The sequence below is a fragment of the Podarcis filfolensis genome, assembly GCF_964270895.1.
Source record: "Podarcis filfolensis genome assembly, chromosome: 10".
In the NCBI taxonomy this organism is placed as follows: Eukaryota; Metazoa; Chordata; class Lepidosauria; order Squamata; family Lacertidae; genus Podarcis; species Podarcis filfolensis.
Window position 1 is genome coordinate 62800504 of NC_139612.1, and position 23883 is coordinate 62824386.

Genomic DNA, 23883 nt, shown 5'->3' on the forward strand with positions numbered 1-23883 from the left:
GGGAGAATGGCTTTTCAAATCAGGTCATTAGGAGTGAAATAAGCCCTTATTAAAGGCTGTTTAAAGGTGCTGCTTGCTGCCTGGCCCAGTTGAGTGCTATTTCATGTTCACTGTGCCAAATTCTATGGACATTCTCAAGCTCACAGCACCCTTCTGTCCCCGCAACACCCTCTGTGGTTCAAGTGGGTACTAGGCTTTTGAAACTGACCTTTTCCAACCGTGAAAAAGAAAATCAGCAATGCTGTTACTGGAATGTTGTGAATGCTGGGTTTTCTTTTGTTTTTCTTACTTGCCCAAGAAATGGTGCCTGGACATTATGCATTCAGGAGCACCTGTGTATATATATCCTTCAGGCCACTTGCTCCAAAGTTGCTTCACTTAAACCAGCTAATTTAGCCCAGTTTTAAGCAGCAAGGATTTTAACCTTCAGGCCTTCCTATTTAGCTATCTATCTATATATATATGTCTGTCTGTCTATCCCATCTGTCTCATTTCCCTTCAAGGGGCTTAAAGATCTGGGCTTTCTAGGTCCATGTCCAAGCTAGTTCTTTTTTGCTCCAGCACTTTCCCTAGGAAAACCTATTTTTTACCACTGAATTGGTGCAAATGGGATTCCACAGAAAACCTGAATTGCTATTTGTTCCCATTTAGCTTTATAGATTTTCCTGAGGAAAGCAGCCGGGGGGGGGGGGGAGAACTCAGAAATGGACTGGGAAAGTCTGGCAAAAGTTTACACACCCTCCAACATTTTTCTGATGAAAATAGGGGTGTTACTACTACTACTACTACTACTACTACTACTACTACTACTACTTTTATTATTTTTACACCACCCATCTGACTGGGTTGCCTCAGCCTCTCTGGGTGGCTTCCAACATATATAGAAACGTAAGAGAACATTAAACAATTAAAAACTTCCCTCTAGAGGGCTGCCTTCAGATGTCTTCTAAAGCTTCTATAGTTACTTATCTCCTTGGCTTGGGGGTGACATAGCTCTATACCCTCCAACGTCTTTCTAATGGAAATAAGGACATTCTAAGGAAAAGTGGGACATTCCTGGATCAAATCAGAAATCAGGATGGAGTCTGTAAATTCAAAACTGTCCCTGGAAAATAGGGACACTTGGAGGGTCTGAATTAAGTGTGGATGAGCCCTTATTTTGCCCTATGAAGTCCTGAAGCTAGATTGTCCTTGTAATTCATGTTTGAGGATCTTAATGGTGAGACAGCAGGAAATAATTTTAGGTCTTAAGTTTACTCTGCTTAGCCAGAATCCATATAGCCAACCATTTTAACATACCTTGTCACCTATGGTCCCTTTGGACCGAGGGTCCTGAACCACAGCACTCTTACCGAATTGGTTAGTGGTGTTTCAGCTTTGCACTGACACAAGCAGCACCCTTGATCAAGCTGACATCGTCACCATATTTATTTGTTTAATATACCGTATACAAAACAAGTGCATATATAAAAGCAGTCAAAACAACCTGCATTTTTTTAAAACAAAAAACAAAAAACCCATTATACACATAAGAGCAATTCAAAGAACTGCATATATAAAAACAATTTGAAATCCAAAAACATGCCATCTGTTTTTTTAAAAATTCTCCACTTAGAAGGCTTGTTGAAAGAAGAAAGTATCCAACAGATGCTGATAACTCAGTAGAAATGGTGTTCATCTGATCTGTATTCGAAATTATTAGGGGCCACCACACAGAATCATAGAATCATAGAGTTGGAAGAGACCACAAGGGCCATCGAGTCCAACCCCCTGCCAAGCAGGAAACAGAAACACAAAAGACTTTATTTCAACATCCTGCAGAACAGACCTCTAGATAGGATGGTATCTGCAGGAAGCCCTCTCATGTGCAACACAGTGATCAATTGGGTATATAAGGGCTGAGGTGCGTTTTTTTTAAAAGGGATCCCGGTCCCAAGTTGTACAGGGCTTTGTACATGCGTTTGAATAGGATGATGTCCATTTGATCACTCAACGCTTTGGGCATCTCAGACTCATGCATTAAAAGTTGACACTGAATGATGACTTGCTGATACTCACAAGCAAGCCATCACTTGATCTTACTCTCAATTGATTCTACTCTTACCCATGTGTGGACCAGCCTTTACTGTTCCAGTTGGTGGCTTAAACACGCAAATACAGATGCACACAATGGCCGCTAATGCAACTGCTAACTTTTAGCAGCACAAAAGTTTGAGCTTCACAACATTATGGTTCCCCCCCCCCCTTCAATAAAGAAAATATGGTGTGTGTGAGAGAGAGAGTGAGTGAGTGAGTGAGTGAGTGAGTGAGAGGAGCAAGTCAACAGCCATGTACACCGGACAGATGTTCTGCCTTTTGCAAACTCTTCCAAAATGTGGTGTTTTTTTAAGAGAGAGAGAGAGAATCAAGTCCCCCTCTGACTATATAAAAATAAAATAAAGTGGAATTGCATTTCATTATGTTGTGCTCTTAGGTAATTTCCCCCTCCCCTTGTGACTGTGTTTAAGAACCCAGCATACAAGAGAGTGCTATATTAGCGTATTATTCTCACAACAAACAGGCGCTATTCTGCTGCTACCTGCTTGGCCGTTGTTCCCAATTGTGTGTGCTTTGCAGTGGTATTTCGATGGTTTCCTGCTCTCCGCCAGCACAAAAAAGGCATTTCTGTTACAATGGCCCCTCACCACACAATGACGGCATTAAGGATTTATGTGGAGGTTTCATTATTTCCCCCTCTTTTGTTCCTTGTAGGATGTCTTCCAAGCGACCAGCCTCTCCGTATGGGGAAACAGATGGAGAGGTAGCCATGGTGACAGGCAGACAGAAAGTGGAAGAAGAGGAGAGTGACGGGCTCCAAGCCTTTCACCTTCCTTTGCATGTGAGTTATCCCAACAAGCCTCATTCTGAGGAATTTCAGCCGGTTTCTCTGCTGACGCAGGAGCCTTGCAGCCACAGAACTCCCACCTCTCAGCAAAACACAATGGTAGGTCTCCTCCAGGCTCCAATTGTGCTTTCGCTTTTGCCTCCACAATAGCTTGGCATCTAAAGACCTCTCCTTTTGCACGGTGCGCGGCTTTGCCATCACATGTACGGAACACATCACAATAATGGGAAAACTTTGACCTAGCCGGACCACTTTTCTTCCTGGCGCCCCCTTCTTCCAACAGAGCGTGTTTTCATCAAGGACCAAAAACACCACCTCTCTCTAGCCCCCAGCTCTCTGCTGAGGGCCTCGGCAAGTTGGGAAGCAGTTGTTGAAATCCTCAGATCAGTCAAATGATATAGTGAAAAAGAAATCACCTCCCTTCTCCCCAGCGGGGTTGCGGAATGAAGGAGCCACCCATAGCTCGGCTTAATGTGCATTGTGAACCCCTTTCATTCTCCCTCATGCATGTGTCATTCTCCTTGTGGCTGCCCCACACTTCCTCCTCCCTACATCTTCAGATTTCCTAGTAGGGCAGAGATAAGAGAGCTACACCGACTGCATAGGGAATCTGTGGATTTAGGGAGGGTATTTTGTGGGACAGGAGTGGTTGGAGGGTAACTTCACAGGGATGAGGGGGAATTACAGGAGGCACAAAGAGGTTCACAATCCACATAGAATCACAGAATCGCAGAGTTGGAAGGGAACCTGAGAGTCATCTAGTACAACCCTCTGCAATGCTGAAATCTTGAGGTTGGAATGCTTGCCAAAATAGATGTGATGTGTGAATCCGGCGCACACTGACCAGAGGCACCTGGGAGCACCCAGATATGGACACAATTTGCGCATCAGCATGAGATTTCTCTGCAAGCATGTAGAAGTGCTGCTGATTCTTGCGCTTCTCATAGCAAGCTCATTGTCCAAATGTGGATCATGATGTAGCCAAAATGTCAGCATCCACACAAAAGTGGGGAGTTTCCAGTGGTCTTCCAGAGGAACCTCATAGTTTCCAGAACTCCACATGATTTTCAGAGTGACAGCCTTATAGGGAGGTGGGACAAAAATCCCAATAAGGGCAGAACAGTCATTCAGTAAGCAGTGCTGGCTGGCTGGCTGTTGGACAAGAGGGGGGAGGGATGGAGTGGGGAAGGGGATTGGAACAGAGTATCCTGTGAAAGGGCATGACTGGCTGGCTGGAATCCTGAACAGGCCAACATTCTGTTGCCGGTTCCACTTCTAGCTTCAAATAACCTTGCATGTGGTCAACCTTGCATGTGGAAGGTTCCCTGGTTTAGTCTGTGGCATCTCTACGTAGAGCTGGGAGAGAACCCTGCCTGAAACCACAGACACCTGCCTCTAGTCAGTGTCAACAATAGTGAGATAGATGGGCAAATTATCTGATTTGGTGTACTGCAGTTTCTTATGGGGGCAGACGTCTTTCCACGCTGGATTGCAGATTCTCAAGAGTAGTCAACCAGATATCGATGGGAAGCCTGAAAGCAGGACTTGAGTACAGCAACACTCTCCCCACTTGTGATTAGCAGCAACTGGTATTCAGTGATGCTGCCTGACAGCAGAGGCAGAACATAGCCATTCTGCTAATGCTCCATGAATTTGACTACTCCTCTTCTAAAGCCACCCAGGTCGGTGGCCATCACAACATCCTGGGGGGTGTCAGGAAGTTCTTCCTAGTGTTTAGTCGTAATCTCCTTTCTTGTAAGTTGAATCCATTGGTTCCATCCATTGACATTTAGGCTATAGGCACCATGTCCAATCAGGGTTTTATTCTATTTTATTTCATCTGTTTTTTCAAATTTATAATCCACACTTTCATAAAAAAAAATACAGCAAGGCAGAGTGCAATATATAAGGATAAGTTCAAAAAAAAGGTCCATAAAGCCATAGCTAAGAACATCAGCGAAACCCTAATTAATACAGTGCTAGGCCCCCAATTCAGTTTCAGACCCAGATCCTGGTTGAAGCAGTCCTGGATCATTCCAGGTTGGATCAGGGCCATGCCAAAGCATGGTATTGGGCACTGAATTGGACCAGGGGGTTATGCATAGGCCCTGGTATTAACCCCTTTCATCTATTCTTTTTCAAGCCTTCCCAAACTCATGCAGGGTCGCTGATGTGCCATCTTTCTTTAGTTTTTCAAAAAGCAGAAAACTCTGTTGCTTATTTTATTTTTCAAAATAAATTTGTCACGTGAGGGAGAAAATTCATCATTTTTTCAGTATGTGGCCTCCTCCTTTCCCTGCCACCCCTGTTTTCTGCATCTAAAGCAAAGAGTTAAATCCTGCTGCTTGCCACTTCAGAGCAAACATGGAGGGTTGATAATTTTATTTCTTGGTTATTCTTTTGCAAAGAATAACCTGGTAGGTGGCTATGGGTGTGTGAGGAAGAGAGCATGTGTGTGTGTGTGTGTGTGTGTGTGTGTGTGTGTGTGTGTGTGTCTTAGAATGAGGAAGGACACACAGAAGCAAAGAGAACGAAAGAGAAAACCTAGATGCAACCTAGATACAGCGGTACCTTGGGTTACATACGCTTCAGGTTACATACGCTTCAGGTTACACACTCCACTAACCCAGAAATAGTACCTCAGGTTAAGAACTTTGCTTCAGGATGAGAACAGAAATCGTGCAGCGGAGGCATGGCGGCAATGGGAGGCCCCATTAGCTAAAGTGGTGCTTCAGGTTAAGAACAGTTTCAGGTTAAGAGCGGACCTCCGGAACGAATTAAGTACTTAAACCGAGGTCCCACTGTATGTACATTACTAGCTTACATTTTGGGAGTCAAGATACATATTGGTGACTGTTCCTGGAAAAAACACACACACACACACACACCCCAGTGGTAACACCAGAAGACGGAAAAAGTGTGGTTGTGGGGAGTAAAGTGGGATTTAGATTTGTCCTCTTTATTTATTTATTGCCCACCCTTCGCCCTAAGTTCTCAGGGTGGGTTACAACAATATAACATAATATGAAAAGCAGTTTAAAACAACTTACAATCATAAAAAAATAAGCTTTGGTTAAGCTTTTTTGAAAGATGGAAGCAAAGATAGGGAGACTAGATGGAAACAACTTGTCCAAGGTGTGTGTTTTCCTCCCTTTCTGGTGACTCCTCTCTGTTCAATCCTCAAATTACTCATCTGTATGGGGTAGAATCATAGAATTGTAGAGTGGGAAGGTACCCGAGGGTCATCTAGCCCAACCCTCTAAAATAGTATTAATGGCTGGTAAACTGCCTGAATGGTTCCACAGTGGTTACAATGTCAGACTAGGGTTTGGGAGGCTGAGGTTCAAATTTCCTGTGAACCACAAAGCTCTGCACTAGAAGACCCATCCAGCTAGCCATTCTACGTATATTTTCCCAGCGTATCCTGCCTCGTAGGGTTATTGCGGAGATAAAATGTGCAGAGGGAGCTGCATGTATACCACCTTGAGCTCCTCGGAGGAGTGCCATGAATCTAGATTTTAAGAAGTCTCCTCTCCCTCCCCCCATTCCTAACCACAGCCTTGTAAGGGAGGTCTGGGGTTTTTATCCCCATATTGCAGATAATGCTAAGAGAGGGATGAAACCTATTTTGCAAGCAAATGGCAGCGGAAAGATCCCAATGGGTCTGTGTGCTGTTGGTGGCAATGATGATGCCCTGGTTCTCAGTTCAGTGTGTCAGCCTCCTCTCTGTTCTATTAGTAATCTGCGTGCTCCACAGAGCTTTGTTTTTTTTTTTTTAATAAAAAAAGAAATAGAGAACAGTTCTGGAGGAGGAATGTAGTTTTGCAAGCGTACCTTTTGTACATCTAGCTTCGGATAGGTTCCCCCCTTTTAATTGTGATGGGACAATGCAGAGTGTTGTGAACACCAGTGTAGTTATTGTGCCAGCTCCAATAATGAGAATTTTCATTGTTTGGGGGGAAGCCGTCTCCTACACTGGAGACAAAAGTGTAATTACTTTTGAACGATGTGGAATGTGCTCCGCTCAAATCGCATGGCGAATAGATTTGCAAAGATTCAGATAGAGCTTGCTTAGATGCCATATGTGCAGCATGGCAATAAGGCATAGTTAGTACGTAGCGTAATTATGCACTTCTGCAGACACACAATACACGCACAATTTCGCAGTTTAAACTCCACGCTGTTGTTTCCGTAAGAGGCGGGCCAGCTTCCCCGAACAAGGCCAGTTCAGTTAAAATGAAGCAAATAATGGCGATGAAAGTTTGCAATTGTCTTCCTTCAATGTCTTTTTTCCATGCTAAATTGATATTTATCTTATGATGGAATTATATTGTTGAAAACACTGTTGCACTAAATGTCATCACGAAAGTAGCACTTGAAAGCTGTTTCCATACATATAATTTCCAGGCTTGCAAACTGACGTTTGATATTTCTGCCTTTCCGTGTATACACGCACATTGTCTTACAAAATAACCCCTGGGGCGGAATAAACAAAGCAGTCCATGTTGCATCAAGCAGCGGCAGCAGCAGAAATAATGTAATACACCTTCAGAGCTAGCATTTCAGTTTTAGGCAAGGCTTCCCGTACATCGGTTTATTGCATTTATATCCCCCCTTTCCTCATTTTATCCATGCGACAACCCTGTGAGGTGGGTTAAGCTGAGAGAGGAAAACTCGGAGTGGAGATCGGGACTGGAGTCAACACTCAACACTCAACATCACTGGGTCCTCTCCTTCCTTGGAGGTTTTTAAGCAGAAGTTGGATGGCCATCTATCATGGATGCTTTAGTTGAGATCCCTGCATGGTTGGGGTTGGACTAGATGACCCTTGGGTGCATTTGTGAGTTCGCAGTTGCGAGTTTGCAATCAAAAATGAAAACAAAGGCAGGCGATTATTATGATGCAAGTCGTTTACTGACATTTTTTAAATTGCAAAACAAAAAGCAGGGGGCAGGGCACACAAATGACAGTGAACTTAAGACAATGTAGTTGCCTTAGGCTACCCTGCGGTGTGATATTAGGGGTGACTGAGAAGTTCAGAGTCCACGGGCTGGGCGGGGGGGGGGGCAACTGCATTGGTGAGCCAGGGTGGGGCTGGTTGGCAACCTCTTGTTTAGGAGCAACTCAGTGCGAAGCCCTGGCGTCTTTTTAAGAGAGTCATTTGGAATCAGTTAAGCAGAAAATAATCACCTGAAAAGCAAACACATTGTTTTATAAATGTGCTGGGAACCGTAGGTTTCCCATTGTTTCCAGTCATACAGGCACACACCTAAGCAGGGGGAACAATTGAATGACTTCATACCAGAAAATATTTGTGCTTGAGCCTCTTGTGTCAATACGAGCAAACGCCCGGTTCACTCAGGGCAGCTGAAACATTGTGTACAAACCCAACGAGGTGGAAACCTGTGCCTTGAAGGCCGCCAGAGTATTCAGATAGTCCGTTCTGGTGGCTTTTATTTTTCCAGACTGGTGAAAGTCAGCAATAAATATTTTTGAATGGGCCACGGAGCCAAGAGAGAAAGACTGCTCTGGCCCTCTTCACAGAAGTGAGAGGAGGCTGCTGAGACAATTTGTTGATGGGTGAATCTGGATATTATGGTGAAGGCCAGGTGGTCACTGAAAATGGAAGTCCTTTGTCAAGTTCTCACCATAGCTGTCAACTTTTCCCTTTTCTTGCAAGGAATCCTATTCAGAAGAAGGGAATTTCCCTTAGAAAAAGGGAAAAGTTGACAGCTATGGTTCTCACTCCTCCTCTGTAGCATAGATTTCCCTATGTCATTATATCACATTGGGTGTTTCCTCAACCCCATTTCGTGTACTTGACTGCCCTTGTTAGGTGCCTTCATACATTGCAAAGAACAAACGTGCAATCTGTGTATCTGTCCATGCAGATAGCTGAGCTAAACGCTTATAAGGCTTGTTTACATGTTGCACTGAACACATTTATATAAGCTGTCTTTACACATGTGCAAATGTTTGTGTGAAAGCGTGCATACTCACTGGTTTATGGAGTTCAGCTACTTTTTTAAATATTTTTTGTTGATTTTTCAGATAAGGAAAGGTTTAGAGCAGCAACAAAAATCCCCAGAAGTAAAATACAAAATACAGCAATATAACAAAAAGAGAAGAGGTCGTAAGCATACCGTGAAGCTTTTGTATTTATTTGTCAAGGGCACCAACAAACACCACATAAATAATAGTGCTCCTAAAATTTTGAGAAGAATATCATACTCCAAATGTCCAGCGAAGCAGGTGGCAAAAATAATTGAAATTGTTTTTATTTAGTTTTATTGATTACATTTATGTCCCATTTTTTGTACAAGGAGCTCGAGGTTTAACCCCCAACAACAACTCTGTGAGGTTGTTGAATGAAATGGGCAAACACCCCTATTCACATGTAACCGTGGATGAGTGTACAATCTGTGTACACAGTAGCAGAGCTGTACAAATAAACAAGTATACATCGTCACACAAACGTGAGTAGAGACAGTTTGTTCCTGTGTCCAGTGTAACACGCAAACAAGCCATGGCTTCCCCATGGGAAGTACCGTATTTTTTGCTCTATAAGACTCACTTTTTCCCTCCTAAAAAGTAAGGGGAAATGTGTGTGCGTCTTATGGAGCGAATGCAGGCTGCACAGCTATCCCAGAAGCCAGAACAGCAAGAGGGATTGCTGCTTTCACTGCACAGTGATCCCTCTTGCTGTTCTGGCTCCTGAGATTCAGAATATTTTTTTCTTGTTTTCCTCCTCCAAAAACTAGGTGCGTCTTATGGTCTGGTGCGTCTTATAGAGCGAAAAATACGGTAGTTTGTTAAGGATAGTGGTAGGTGTTAGAAGACTTCCTGTTGTCCTCCCAGAGCTACGATTCTCAGAGTGGTTCAACAACCAATCCCTTTTCCCAGGGAACCCTGGGAACTGTAGCTCTGTGAGGGGATATGGGGTCTTCTCTCAACACCGTATGGAATTGTATCATTTCTTAGTGAGCAATTGCATCCAGCATTTTCACTTTTCTATTTTATAAAAAAAGTTGTGGAAATCTGTGTAAGAAAAAAAAGATGGAAGATGTACGTTCAGGGAATGGCCTGGAATATCCCTGAAAGGGGCTGCGCTCCCCCCACCATACTCACACTGCACCTTAAGTTCCAGTTCACATTCAGCAGGATTTGGCCGGGGGGGTGGGGATCTTGATTTGTAGTCATTCATTGTTAAAGTAGTAGTGAGTGACCTTCTTCAGCAAGCCCACGTGATACTGACCAGGCCCACTAGGAAATTCCTTATGGGCTTATCTGCCTTCCCAGGGTCCCCTTTAGAAATTAGCACGCGCGATTGCAAGCTCACATATCGAGGTTTATTCCCCCCCCCCAACCTGGAATTATAAAAAGAGAGAAATTTGAAAGTCTTGGCATGTTTTCTGCATGCCGATTCTGCACATACAGATGCACCCCGTTCACCAGCACTTAGGTTGCCATCGCAGTGTTTTAGGCATTACCGTATTTTTCGCTCTATAAGACGCACCTGACCACAAGACGCACCTAGTTTTTGGAGGAGGAAAACAAGAAAAAAAATATTCTGAATCTCAGAAGCCAGAACAGCAAGAGGGATCACTGCACAGTGAAAGCAGCAATCCCTCTTGCTGTTCTGACTTCTGTGATAGCTGCGCAGCCTGCATTCGCTCCATAAGACGCACACACATTTCCCCATACTTTTTAGGAGGGAAAAAGTGAGTCTTATAGAGCAAAAAATACGGTAAATTGGCCACTGCTTTCTGACGCTAATGACAAGACCTTTGGAACTCTTTTCTCTCTGTCCCCCCCCAACTCCTCCTGCATCAACAGAGCTGCGGAAGTTCGGCGCTGTGTTCCCAGTTGCCAATAAAGCTCAGCTTACATGTGAGAAGCTGAGGCATCCCCTCATGTTAAGTAAGGCCAGCAACCTCCAGGAACCCTGTGAAGCTCACATCACAAGATAAAGCAATTGACTCGAGTTTGTGTCTAAATTAACTGGGGATGACTTTGCCACAGATCCCCAAACAATGCTATCATTATATGTAGGCGGGAGGGTGTTTTCTACAGCGTCCCTTCCCTGCGCTTTGAAAAACTCAAACCAGCCCTATGGGGAGAAGGAGAAGCGGGGGGGGGGGAGAGAGCTCTGGAAACAGGATTATCTGTTTGCAAGCTGCAGATAGGATAGAGGCGAAAGTCACAGCGAACGCTTGCCGATGATTTGGGAAAAGGGCCAATTAAAAAAAAAAAGCTTTGCATCCGGTAATTGTTTCTTTTGCTTCGGCGTCATGATATCCTTTTGATTGTTCAACATCATAATCCTCTTAATTATTAATCACACCTTTTGAAATATAATGATGGCGCATTGTGCGCAAAAAGGGTGGGGACATCCAGATCTACAATCCAGGTACATCAAAATGCTTGGGATGATGAAGCTGCTTGGAGGCGCTTCCACATTAGACCTGATCCCTTGCAATGGCCATCCTTCATCCGCACACTTTTATAGAATGCCGAGGGTGCTTTGCTAAGAACTTAAGAACATCAGAGCCTGTTGGATGAGGCCAATGGCCCATCAAGTCCATCAAGCCAACAGTGGCTGAACAGTTGCCTGTGGGGAACCAGCAAGCAGGATTCAAGCAGAAGAACACTTTCCACTGCTGCCATCATGGCAAGCAGCCATTGACAACCTTCTCCTCCCATTGTTGCTGGCTTGTTGCATCCTACCGTTTCCTGAGTAACCCAACCAGGTTTGGGCCAATCTCCTCCCCACCTTCGATGATGAAATGCAGTTGTATGTCCAACACGGTGAAGAAAAGAGCTGTCCATTATTTTCAGGGCTCCTGTGCCTTTAAATCAATCACTTCCTCTTTACTCGTTTTGTTGGTTCCTTTCGATATCCCTTGGGGGTTTAGTGATTCAGCCCTAGCTTAATGATATTATTATAATTACCCCACCCATCTGACTGGGTCGCCCCAGCCACTCTGGGTGGCTTCCAGCATATGCAGAAACAACACAAAACATCAGGCATTTAAATACTTTCCTATACAGGGCTGTCTTCATGTGTCTTCTAAAGGTTGTGTAGTTACTTATCTCCTTGACATCCAATGAGAGGGCGTTCCACAGGGAGGGCGCCACTATCGAGAAGGCCCTCTGCCTGGTTCCCTCTAACCTTACTTCTTGCAGTGAGGGACTCACCAGAAGGCTCTCAAAGCTAGATCTAATGGTACAGTGTCCATTTTTGCACATAGAAGGTCCCAGTTTCTGTTCCCAGCATCTTCTGGTAGGAGTGGGAATGTCCCCTGTCCAAAATCCTGGAGAGCTGCTGCCAGTTGACGAAATGAGCTAGCTCCCTAGGTTCCCAAGCCTCCCCAAATATAAAACAACATTCATTGGGAAGCAAGCTGGCAGGTTTTGTAGCACAGGTTCCAACATAAGATATGTCTTTGTCAGTATCCAATATGCCTTCATGTCCGTGTACATATAGATATCCAGGCAGAAAGAGTTGGACTGTAAATGAAGCTGTCATACTTAAATCACTCCGTCAGCACTCTTGCTTTAATTCCAGCTTACTTCCTGATCTGTGTTTAATCCAAACGTGCAGCCTGTCTGTGTGCAAATCTAGCGTTGGCCCAGTGCGTGTCATTTCAATTGTTTACCTTTCGGTAGGTTGCGGTGTGTGCGTTTTATCCTCAGCCATCCGCTAAGGATTTGAAGAGATGTAAATAAGAGGTTGAGATGAAGAACAAATGCACTGCACCGTATCCTAACTTTCACCTGCTGCACTGAGAGCTGACTTCTGACTGCGAAAGTTCTCGTGTGGCCCTTCCATGGGGAAAAAAGATGGATGCATCTGTGATGTCCTTGTTTCATATCTTCTTCTGAGGTTACTCTCTGTGTGCCCTCATTTGCAATATGGGTAATAACAACATTGACCTGCTGTGCTGTATTTTACTGAGGTTGAAACTGCACATTCTATGAATGCACAGGTTCCTACATCCAATCCCTGTCATCTCCAGTTATAAGCATCAGATGACAGGGAAGATACTTCCCTGCCTGGAACTCTGCAGAGCAGCTGCCGGCCAGAGTAGGCAGCCCTGGTCTAGATGGATAAGTAATCTGACTTGGCATAAGACAGCTTTTCATGTTTGAGACAATTTTAGGACTGTCATTGAAAGTGTCAGCTCTACGTCAAGAATAAGGATGGGTAAATCTCTCAGTTTCAGATTCTCTCCATTTCTCATTTTCCCAAACTTAAATTCAGTTCTCCATATTTCTGCCTCCGTTTCCAACTTGATTTCTTTTTACATATACAATTTCTAATGGGAATTCAAATGCACATTAGTGCAAATTTCTCTTAACAGAGACTTTTTGGTATGCAGTTTTACCTAACACACTTACTTTTTTTGCAAATCCCTTTACCCTAATACAATGCAGTTTTGTATGTCATTTTCAGTAGTGTAGCCATTTCTATGCACTCGTTGGCCTGGTAGATAGATGCATTTGTATATACATTGCAAAATTTGGAGAGTTGCGAATTTTGAAGGTGGCTGTGCTCCTGTTCTTGTATCGGTTTGGAAAGTGCAGATTAGGTAGGTACAGCTTTAAATGTTGACCAAATAAAATCCCTCCTCTTATCTCTAGTCAAGAACCACATTTCTTCTTTGTAACATGTAAGAGTTAGGGATAGTTTTGTTCTGTTCACATCTCAATGTGAACCTACAGTACCTAATGAACGAACTAACAAAACACCAGTTTATTAAGAATGTCAGAAGACCCTGCTGGATTAGGCCCCAGGCCCATCTTGTCCAGCATCTTGTTCTCACAATGGCCACAGAGATGCCTATAGGACCTCTGCAAGGAGGAACTGAGTGCAGCCACACTCTCCCCCCCTGTGGCTTCCAGCAACTGGAATTAAGAAGCATACTGCCCACAACATATTCACTGGAGTTAGTAGCCATTGATAGCCTTACCCTCCATGAATTTATCTAATCCTCTTTAAAAGCCATGCAAGTTGGTGTCTTGCGGGAGTGAATCCCAGTTTGGCTGTGTTGTGTGAATAAGTCCTTTCTTTTGTCTACCCTGGTCCTTCCAACATTCACCTTCATTCTTTGAATAGTAATTCCACACTTAAGATGCCTTGTGTCCTTAAGCACACTATGATTGCTACGGTTGCAATCCTATGTGCCCCACTGAGCTTAGCGAGACTTACTTTTGAGTAAACATGTTTAGCACTGCCCTCTTTATGCAACAAAGAGTTTTGCTGCCTTGCTGGAAATGTAACCTTTCTTTATTGATGCTTGGTGCACGTTCTTCTGCGATTACATATATTCATATATATAGACAGAAACATTTCCTCTCTTCTACATGGTTTTTGTTCCTTCTTCATGCTGAAAAGACTAAACAGCTGACAGGTTTAAAACACACACACACACACACAGAGAGAGAGAGAGAGAGAGAGAGAGAGAGAGAGAGAGAGAGAGAATTCTATCCAGCTTTAAACTCTTATGTTTATAACCCCGGAATATCTCTAAAATGTCTTTACCTAAAACACTTTACGGTTTTTATTACCAGGTTTATGCCAGTAATAATATTTGCATCAGCTTTCTTAGGGATAATCTTTCCGCAGAACCCTCGCAAGAAAGGCTTTTGAAAACTATCGTTCCCGGGAACGCAAATCTCAAAACATGAAACATCGGTATAATCGCCCCTTCTGACAACTTAACATGACAGATTGAAAAATACAAGCCGATATGGAAGTGGGATCAATGGATTATCAAAGTCCTAAACATCTTCTCTGGAGGGGTGTGTGTGTGAGAGAGGGAGGGAGGCAGGGAGAGCTGAGGGCGGGAGGAGGGATTGGGAGCCCGTTGGCATGCATAAGACACTAAGTTTGCATAGCTTATAACGCCGATCCGCTTCTGTCTGACTGGCAGCGAAGTTGAGAGGGAGAGAGCGGGAGAGATTTACATGAGAGAACTCTGGGGGCTTTGTCACGGCAATTGTATAAAGTGATATACAGTACAAATCGACTCGAGCATGTCCCTGGATAGCAGGCGGTTTACAGCCTCTCCGAGCAGAGATTACTGCTTTATCTTGTCATACTAAATTAACGTGGCGGGCACACTGTTAAACAGTGGTGACCTCTTCATCTGTGGAAATTGCTGCCTAGAGGAAAGATAGTATTTAAGAGTCTCTCTCTCTCTCTCTCTCTCTCTCTCTCTCTCTCTCTCTCTGTGTGTGTGTGTGTGTGTGTGTGTGTTTCTGCCTTCTTCGTTTCCTTTCTTCCCCGTGTGGCCCGAAGGGTTTTGGGGGTAGGGTTTTAGCTTTCCACGGGGAGGAAAGGGGATGAAGACAAACAAGAGAGGGCGAAGTGGATGCTTTTAACATTGAGGTGAAAAGAAGTAGGTGCTAATTGGGCCTTTGTTTAATTAATAACTGTGCCGGAGCAGGATATTAAGCTTTTGTTTGGTCAATTTTTATGGAGATGATTTGCCCTGCCTAACAAGAAGAGGGGGGTGGGGAGAGAAAAGAATATATATAGCACTGGTTCTTCATATATGTATGATTTTATTTTTACCTTTATTATATTATTTGCTCTGACTCATAAACACCAATCAGTTGGCAACAGTAGTGTTGGAATCTATATCTATATCTATCTATCATCTATCTATCTATCTATCTATCTATCTATCTATCTATCATCTATCTATCTATCTATCTATCTATCATCTATCTATCTATCATCTATCTATATCTATCTATCTATCTATCTATCTATCTATCTATCTATCTATCTATCTATATCTATCTATATCTATCTATCTATCTATCTATCATCTATCTATCTATCATCTATCATCTATCTATCATCTATCTATCATCTATCTATCATCTATCTATCATCTATCTATCATCTATCATCTATCATCTATCTATATCTATCATCTCTCTCTCTCTCTCTCTCTCTCTCTTTCCCCCAACAGAGCAAATTGCTGTTTCAGGGATTATTTATACTGGGAAAACTATAGTGCAGAGGAGGGTGAAAAAAATCCTTCCCTCCAGGGCCACTGCCCCAATCCAATGCCCCCCCCTTTTTAGAAAAGTTTAAAGAAATTGATGTTCCAATTCCAGATCTCCACCATCTCATCTAAGTTTCACCCCAATTGCTAAATATAATGGCCAGTCCAATGGATAGAGTTGAGGCAGTTCAAAGTACCATCATTTTACGTGTGTTTAGAAGCAGGAGAGACATAGTTGCTGTTTCCTACCTTGTTTCAAAGTTTGCGTATCTAGAAAAGGCTGGATTTCAGTCCAAAATGCATGTGTTTATGCAGACCCTGCAGGAATGGGGCTTTCCTGTTAATTTTGATGGAGAAGGCAGCTCTCCACTTGCCAAAGGATGTCCATGCAACGGTGTTCCTGCCATTGAGATGAATGGGGAGCTCTTTGTGCTTGGCCGTGTTCTTTTTTTCAGCCCAGCGGGAAGGTGGGAACAGGAGGGTGGTCACCCCCTAGTGCAGCACCTTACATGACCAGGGGCTGTATTTACCTTCCGTATAACTATCTTTGTCCTGAGCAGGAATGGGTGAATATTGCCAATTGCGAATTCTCTCCTTTTCTCGTTTTTCCAATCTCAAGTGCAGCTCTCCACGTTTTCATATCAGTTTGTGGTTCTGGTTGGCAAAAAGCCCTAATGAAAATTCACAAGCATTTCAGTGTGAATATCTTCTAATTATATATATGTGTGTGTGTTTTGTGCCCAGTTTTGCTAAACATGCACATTTTTGCAAACCAGTTTCCCCCTATTATAATGCGTTTTTGTGTTGTTTCCATAAGAACATAAGAAGAGCCTGCTGGATCAGACCAATGGCCCATCTAGCATTTTGCTCTCAGGGTGACCAACCAGATTCCCGTGGGAAGTATGAGAGCAGGCCATGAGCACAACTGCATCTTTCCCTCCTGCAGTTTCTAGCAACTGGTATTCAGAAGCATATGAGCTCCAATAGTGGAGGTAGAACATATCATGGTTAGCAGCTATTGACTAATATATAATAAGGTAAAGGTAAAGGACCCCTGGACAGTTAAGTCCAGTCAAAAGTCCAGACTATGGGGTTGCAGCGCTCATCTCGCTTTCAGGCCAAGGGAGCCAGTGTTTGTCCATAGACAGCTTTTCCGGGTCATGTGGCCAGCATGACTAAACCGCTTCTGGTGCAACGGAACACAGTGACGGAAACCAGAGCTCACGGAAACACCGTTTACCTTCCTGCCACGGCAGTACCTATTTATCTACTTGCACTGGCATGCTTTCGAACTGCTAGGTTGGCAGGAGCTGGGACACAGCAACGGGAGCTCACTCTGTTGCGGGGATTCGAACCACCAACCTTCTGATCGGCAAGCCCAAGAGGCTCAGTGGTTTAGACCATAGCGCCACCCGCGTCCCAATATAATATATAATATTTACCTTGATATACGTTAGTCACTAACATATGCAATTATGTGCACAATTTTTGTGCATGCATATTTTTTTCCACATTACTTGGCAGGAGAAATGCATTGTAAAATTGCTGTGTTTTGGTTTGTGTATTGTTTTGAAAAAACAGGAACTATGTAGGTTCGCCTTACAATCAAAACTGAATCGCATTTTTCTCCCTTCCGTAATCCCAAGCCATTGTGTGTAAGCCTTTCCCCTGCTATATCCAAGCAGAATAGGGATGGCTGAACAGTGTATTTCCATCCTGTTTCAGTTTTGCTGGCAGCTCAATCATAGGCCTTCCCTTTCCCCAGCCCATTTGTGTGGGGTTTCGTTTTGTGAAATAATGCACAAAAAGTCTTCATTTAAATTGTCCACATTTTGCACCTAGTTTTTAAAGGAAGTACACACTTTTTAAAATGCAAAATGCAAACTTAAAATGCGTTCATCCATAAAATGTGCATTTTGCCTGCAAATTTTATGTAAAATGTTTGTTTATTTATTTGTGTTTACACATTTTGCACCTTAAAACTTCATCACACAATTTGGAGAAGTGAGCAACCAGTCTGGGAATTACATTCTGATCTACAAGGAAGTTTAGGAAGCTCTAGTAGCTTCCTTTTTAGCCACAATTTTACCCGAAAGGGTTCCCAATGAACCATCCCTTTGGGAAATAGACTAGGCGTAGCAGAACATCTAAGTGCACACGACCACAGTGTAACCCTATAACCCTTGACAGCTTCACCCTTGTCCTTTTAATTATCCCAGTGATTTGAAACATTTTATATTGTGATGCCAATAAAGGGATTTGATTTGATTTGATTTGAACCAGCCATAATGTTACTGATCCAACCAGTACGTATTTGTGCTATCAAATAAGGTCTAAAAGCTAGTAAACTCACAATCTCTACCTGAGCGCCACCAAAGGGCTGCCTTGGCCCCGCACATGAGTCACAAGACTCCACCCTGGTTCTGGCCTGTATCCAATTTTCCTTTGCTAGTGCAAAGGCGCTTTCTGGGGCAGATGGTTGAGTTGTAATTCACCCCATCAATCCAACGCAACCGTGGAACTAGCAGAAACTTGTTGTGCACCAAAGATGTGCACCAACAACCTGCTTATGCATTCTCTTGCATAACAATGTTCTGCTGGCACAACGCATTTCACCAACGGAACAAGAATGCCAGAACAAATTAAGTGGTTTTCACTTAGGCTACATCGGGTACAACCCAATGTATGACCAGCATTAGATATAACCTTGTTTCCCAACCCTGCCACGTGATATCCCTTTAACTCAGTGATTGGGAGCCATCTGAAGCTCAGGGACCACATTCTGTCATGGGGAACCTTCTGATGGCTTCATGTCAGAGGTGGATGGGGCCAGAGGCAAAAGTGTGTGGAGCAATGTCTGGGACTCTGACTACACACAGAATCACAGAATTGTAGAGTTGGAAGAGACCCCGAGAGTCATTTGGTCCAACCCCTGCAATGCAGGAAATTTTTGAACCCACAACCCTGAGATTAAGGAAGCCAGTGTGGTGTAGTGGTTAAGAGTGGTAGACTCGTAATCTGGTGAACCGGGTTCGCTTCCCCGCTCCTCCACGTGCAGCTACTGGGTGACCTTGGGCTAGTCACACTTCTCTGAAGTCTCTCAGCCTCACTCACCTCACAGAGTGTTTGTTGTGGGGGAGGAAGGGAAAGGAGAATGTTAGCCCCTTTGAGACTCCTTTGGATAGTGATAAAGTGGGATATCAAATCCAAACTCTTCTTCATGATCTAATGACTGAGCTATTCCAATGTCTCTTTCCATCCAAACAAGCACTATCACAGTTCAAAGGCACCTTCCAACCAGGCAAAAGCACCCAGAGGAGGGCAACTGAGAAGCATGGTTTGAGGAAGGGGCATGGGCCAGGGAGATCCCCGAGGGCCAGATAAGGAGTACTGAAGGGCTGCATTTGACCTCCGGGACTCAGATTCCCAAACCATCTTTTAACTGGAGGAACAAGAGGTAAACTCTTTTGTCACTGAGCTATGGCTGTCCCTATGTCTCCCCCCACTCATGAGCGCCCTGTCACGGACAGCCTGCCCTGCTCTGTTTGAAAGATTCCCTTTCCGTGCATACGACCCCACGACTCAGAAGGCTGACCTGGCTTGAGAATAGTCCCTGAGAAATCTCATTTACATTTCACACATGGACGGCTCTATTGTGAAGCCACCTTCAGGGAATTGGGGGCATGTCAGAATAAGCACAATATGTTGGTGGGCAGATCAATTATATGTAATTAAAATATGCTAATCACTTGTAGCTCTCCTATTCTGCTTTTGCTATCTCTTTATTGTTTTATTTTCCTATTCACGTTTGTTTCGTGTGTGTTTTAAGCTTCCTACGATGGAAAGCCTTATTCATTCATGAACTTTTTTTTCCAATAGTTTTGGCATACAAAAATCTGATAGATGGAGTCTCCGACTAAAAAAAAGAAAGGGGAAACGGAAGTGGACGAGGCTATAATAATAAAACACTCTCCCCTTTTCTTGCTGAAATAAAACTGTTCTGTAGCAAAAAGCCTGAGAACTGCAGTATATATTTAATGTGTTCAGATTGACCTGGGTAGTATCATAGACTGGGTTATGCAGCTGCCTTGTACACAGAGCTGCCTTGAAGGCACAGGTGCTGACACCTGCTGCAAGAATTGTGACTGGTTTATCTAGATAGAGCCATATTATGCTGATTCTGAAGGTACAGTCATACCTCAGGTTACGAACGCTGTGGGTTGCGCGCTTTTGGGTTGTGGACCGCGTCGAACCTGGAAGTACCGGAACAGGTTACTTCCGGGTTTCGGCGCTTGCGCATGCACAGACACACATAATGACGTCACACGCACATGCAGAAGTGCCAAATCGCATCGCACGCGTGTGCAGACACGGCACGGCGGGTTGCGAATGCGCCTCCGGCACGGATCACGTTCACAACCCAAGGTATGACTGTATAATAATGGCTGCCCAATTGTTTATGAGCCCAATTCATTGATGCTAGCACTTATCTCTAAAGAATGGCTGGGGGCCATTCAACATACCCCATACCAATCTGGCTGAACATTAAGTTCAGCCCCTTCTCCAAGTTTTACCTGTAGGAGCAATCCATTATGTACACATGCATGGATAGGAAAATGATTATCCTAGCTGACCCTGCTTTCCCAACCATCTCCTAGTTTTACATTTTCTCTCTCCTAATCTACACATTTTTGTATGCAATTATCCCTAAATTGCTCGTTTTTGTAAATCAGCTTTCCCTAATATAATGTGTTTTTGTATGCTCCTTACACTAATGTATGCATTTTCAATGCACACTTTGCCCTAGTCTATGTATTCCTGTGCACATTTTGGGCTGCAGAACTGCACTGCGAAACTGTGTTATAGTTTGCAAATTGTTTCTGAAAGTCAAGTTTCGGTAGGCCAACGTTTTCATTGCAAACTGAATTGAGTTCCTCCCCCATCCCTATCCACTGGCTCCAACTTTCCTCAAGGAAACAGAATGTAAGAATGGTTCTTATGCGCATACAAGTGTGTGCGTGATCTGGAACCCTGCTATGGTTCCAGATAAACATGTGTAGGCCCTGTGCACGTTGACCCTGCTCTTGTGCATCAGAGATGTGGAAGTTGGGGGTTGGACTAGCAGCTGCATCAAGTTTGGAAACCTTGGTTGCGTGAGTCACTATGAGACTCGTGTCTTAATGCATTCGTGGAAGAAATGGCAGCTTCCACTGAACCGAGGCCGCATTCCTCAAATGTGGGAGAAGGAAGTGCCTGTTACACTTGCTGCAAGTGGAATCCCTGATCCGGACTTTGTGTAATTATAGTATGATGTGCATGTGTATGCATGAGAGAGAGAGAGAGAGAGAGAGAGAGAGAGAGAGAGAGAGAGAGAGAGAGAGAGAGAATGGTTCAGTAGTTTGATGGCAATCTGTGTCATGGAGAAAAGAATTTGCTATCCACCACAACAATGAGTTTCAACGCAGATCAGTCTCAAAATAGTCACAAATATACATTACAGAGTTACAAAGTAACATATTGCTCTTAAACAAGAGAGCAAACAATGTGGTCCTTAAAACAGTTCAGTTAACTTTCCTCTCTCTTGCCCCAGAGAGAGATCCTAAGGAACTTGTTTGTATCATCTTCACTGATGAGCTTCCAGCTGTTACTGCTACTGGTTTCACCTTCTTGCTATGAGAGATATGCAGCTTGGGTTTCTGGGATGAGCCATCAATTAACCTGAAACAGAAACACCCACTTTTTTTGCTGCATTTGCCAGAGTGAAACCTCCTGCCTAATACAAAAGCTTCTCTGCAAATACATTCATATGAGGTTTTTAAAAAACTTAAATGAATACAAACATCTGCATTTTATGCATATGAAACTCATTTCTGAAACAGCCCCCCTCCCTGTCACACACACACAACAGACAGACAGACAGACAGACAGACAGACAGACAGACACACTTGGAGTTCTCTTGGCCTCTGTCCCCTGCCAAGAAACATTGGCAGTTAGCAGGATTTTTATTTATTTATTTCCAGGGTTGGCAACCCTACAGAGCAGAATTTTGCAGCCTTTGACTGATGCTGGATTTGTTGGTGCTGTGGATTACTCCTAATGAACTGCTGTATGCGGTTCTGTGTTTAGGTGGTTTTATAAATTGTGTGTATTTTAATTTTTCTTTTGGTAAGCTAACTTGATGATCTGTTTCTGTGCTGGAGGGTGGGATATAAATTTGAAAGTAAACGGATCTTATTAGTAGAAGCCAGTTACAGAAAAAAGAGCCATAGGCCCAGAATTGCAGGAAGATTTGCCCTAGCATTTTAACTATTCTCTTTCTTGATGGTGTTGTTTTGTTCCTAGGGGTGTCAGGCAATTTTTGTGCTTTTTAATTGTTCGTCACACAAAGACACACATATAGACACACTTTTTAAGAAAAGAGGGGGAGGTGATATTTAAAATACCAAACTTTTGGCAGAGGACTTCCAGATGGTTTTGAAGGTTTGGGTTTTTCTTTTTTTAAGCAAACAAGAACGTTTCTCTTTAAAATACAAAAAAAAAAAAAGAAGAAGAAGGAATCTGTGAAGGAGGAAAAGGAAATTCTTTTTTTACTTTTTTAACCACCTCCTACAGTGTTGAGCTATCTTGCTTGAAATTAAGCAAAGTATGATCTGGGTCCCCTAAAGCATCTCTTCAAAAGGACTAAATTAACATCATTACTCCAAAAATGGAAAAGAAAGGATATATATTTCTTCCCCTATCAAAACCTTAGTAGACTTCCAACTGCCTGATTTGGTTTTTAATTAAGGTGGAGGCTAAAACCATCTAATTCAGTTTGGATGATGCACAGGAATAAGATTAATGGAGGCAGTTTTGGGGTTCTCTCTCAGCAACTGAACAGCTTGCCTTTCTAGGTGTCTTCTTCCAGAATGACTCTTTAGAATCTGTGGTGGGCAGCCTATGCTGCTCAGAAGTTGTTGGACTCCAAGTCCCATCAGCCTCAAACATACAGACTAGGGCTAATGGGAGTCCAGATATATAATTGCAGATTTGGAAGGGTCATCTAGTCCAACCCCCTGCAATGCAGGAATCTTTTGCCCAATGTGGGGCTCAAACCCATAGCCTTGAGATTCAGTCTTGCGCTCTACCCACTGAGCTATCAAACTTGGGAGCCCAACAAAATCTTGGGGGGGACGGGGATGGGACACACAGATTTAGTCACCCTGCATTAGAACTTGCAGGTATTTATTACTGATTGATGAGATGGCTTTATTCCAAAATGTGTACCTCCATTAATTACCTTCCAGGTTAATTTGAGAGTAGTCCTGTTGCTTGAAGTTGCAGCCTTGGTGAGCCTTGCAGCTCAGCAGGTCACCCTATTTTTGCACCGTAGATAAGAAAAATATGCATTCAGTTGTGTGTCATTTGTGGGTTGAAAGCAACAACAGCAACAAATACCAGTAGCATTTGCCGGACAGAGTTCCATTCCAGACACAGGACACATAAGTGAACATTAGCATTTTCAACTCCAATTTCTGTTTTGGTACGACTCCTCTTACATCCCCAGTTGTAACTTTTCCTGAGGAGCTACACTATGGTGAGATTATTTCAAGTGTACCTATTTTCCAGCGACAGTCCCAAATTTACAGACACCATCCTGATTTCTGATTTGATCCTGGAATGTCCCGCTTTTCCTTAGAATGTCCCTATTTCCATCAGAAAGATGTTGGAGGGTATAGAGTTATGTGACCACCAAGCCAAGGAGATAAGTACCTATAGAACCCTTAGAAGACATCTGAAGGCAGCCCTGTATAGGGAAGTTTTTAAATGTTTAATTATGTTTTTATATATATTGGAAGCTGCCCAGAGTTGCTAGGGCAACTCAGTCAGATGGGTGGAGTATAAATAAAATTATTATTATTATTATTATTATTATTGTTGTTGTTGTTGTTGTTGTTGTTGTTGTTGTTGAATAGGATGTCCCTATTTTCATCAAA

At 43.3% G+C, this 23883-nt stretch overlaps 1 protein-coding gene across 16 annotated transcripts in view; it reads left to right on the forward strand.

Moving 5' to 3' along the window:
- Nucleotides 1-23883, forward strand: part of SOX5 (SRY-box transcription factor 5) — a 770837-nt gene that overhangs the window by 435038 nt on the left and 311916 nt on the right. For 12 of the 16 annotated variants that reach the window (XM_083572723.1, XM_083572728.1, XM_083572719.1 and 9 more), the window contains one exon: nt 2752-2983. In XM_083572723.1, the coding sequence (XP_083428849.1) occupies nt 2753-2983 (231 nt within the window). In that variant the 5' untranslated portion in view covers nt 2752. The remainder of the gene's footprint in view (nt 1-2751; nt 2984-23883) is intronic. The other 4 variants (XM_083572715.1, XM_083572720.1, XM_083572729.1 and 1 more) reach the window with 1 other exon arrangement.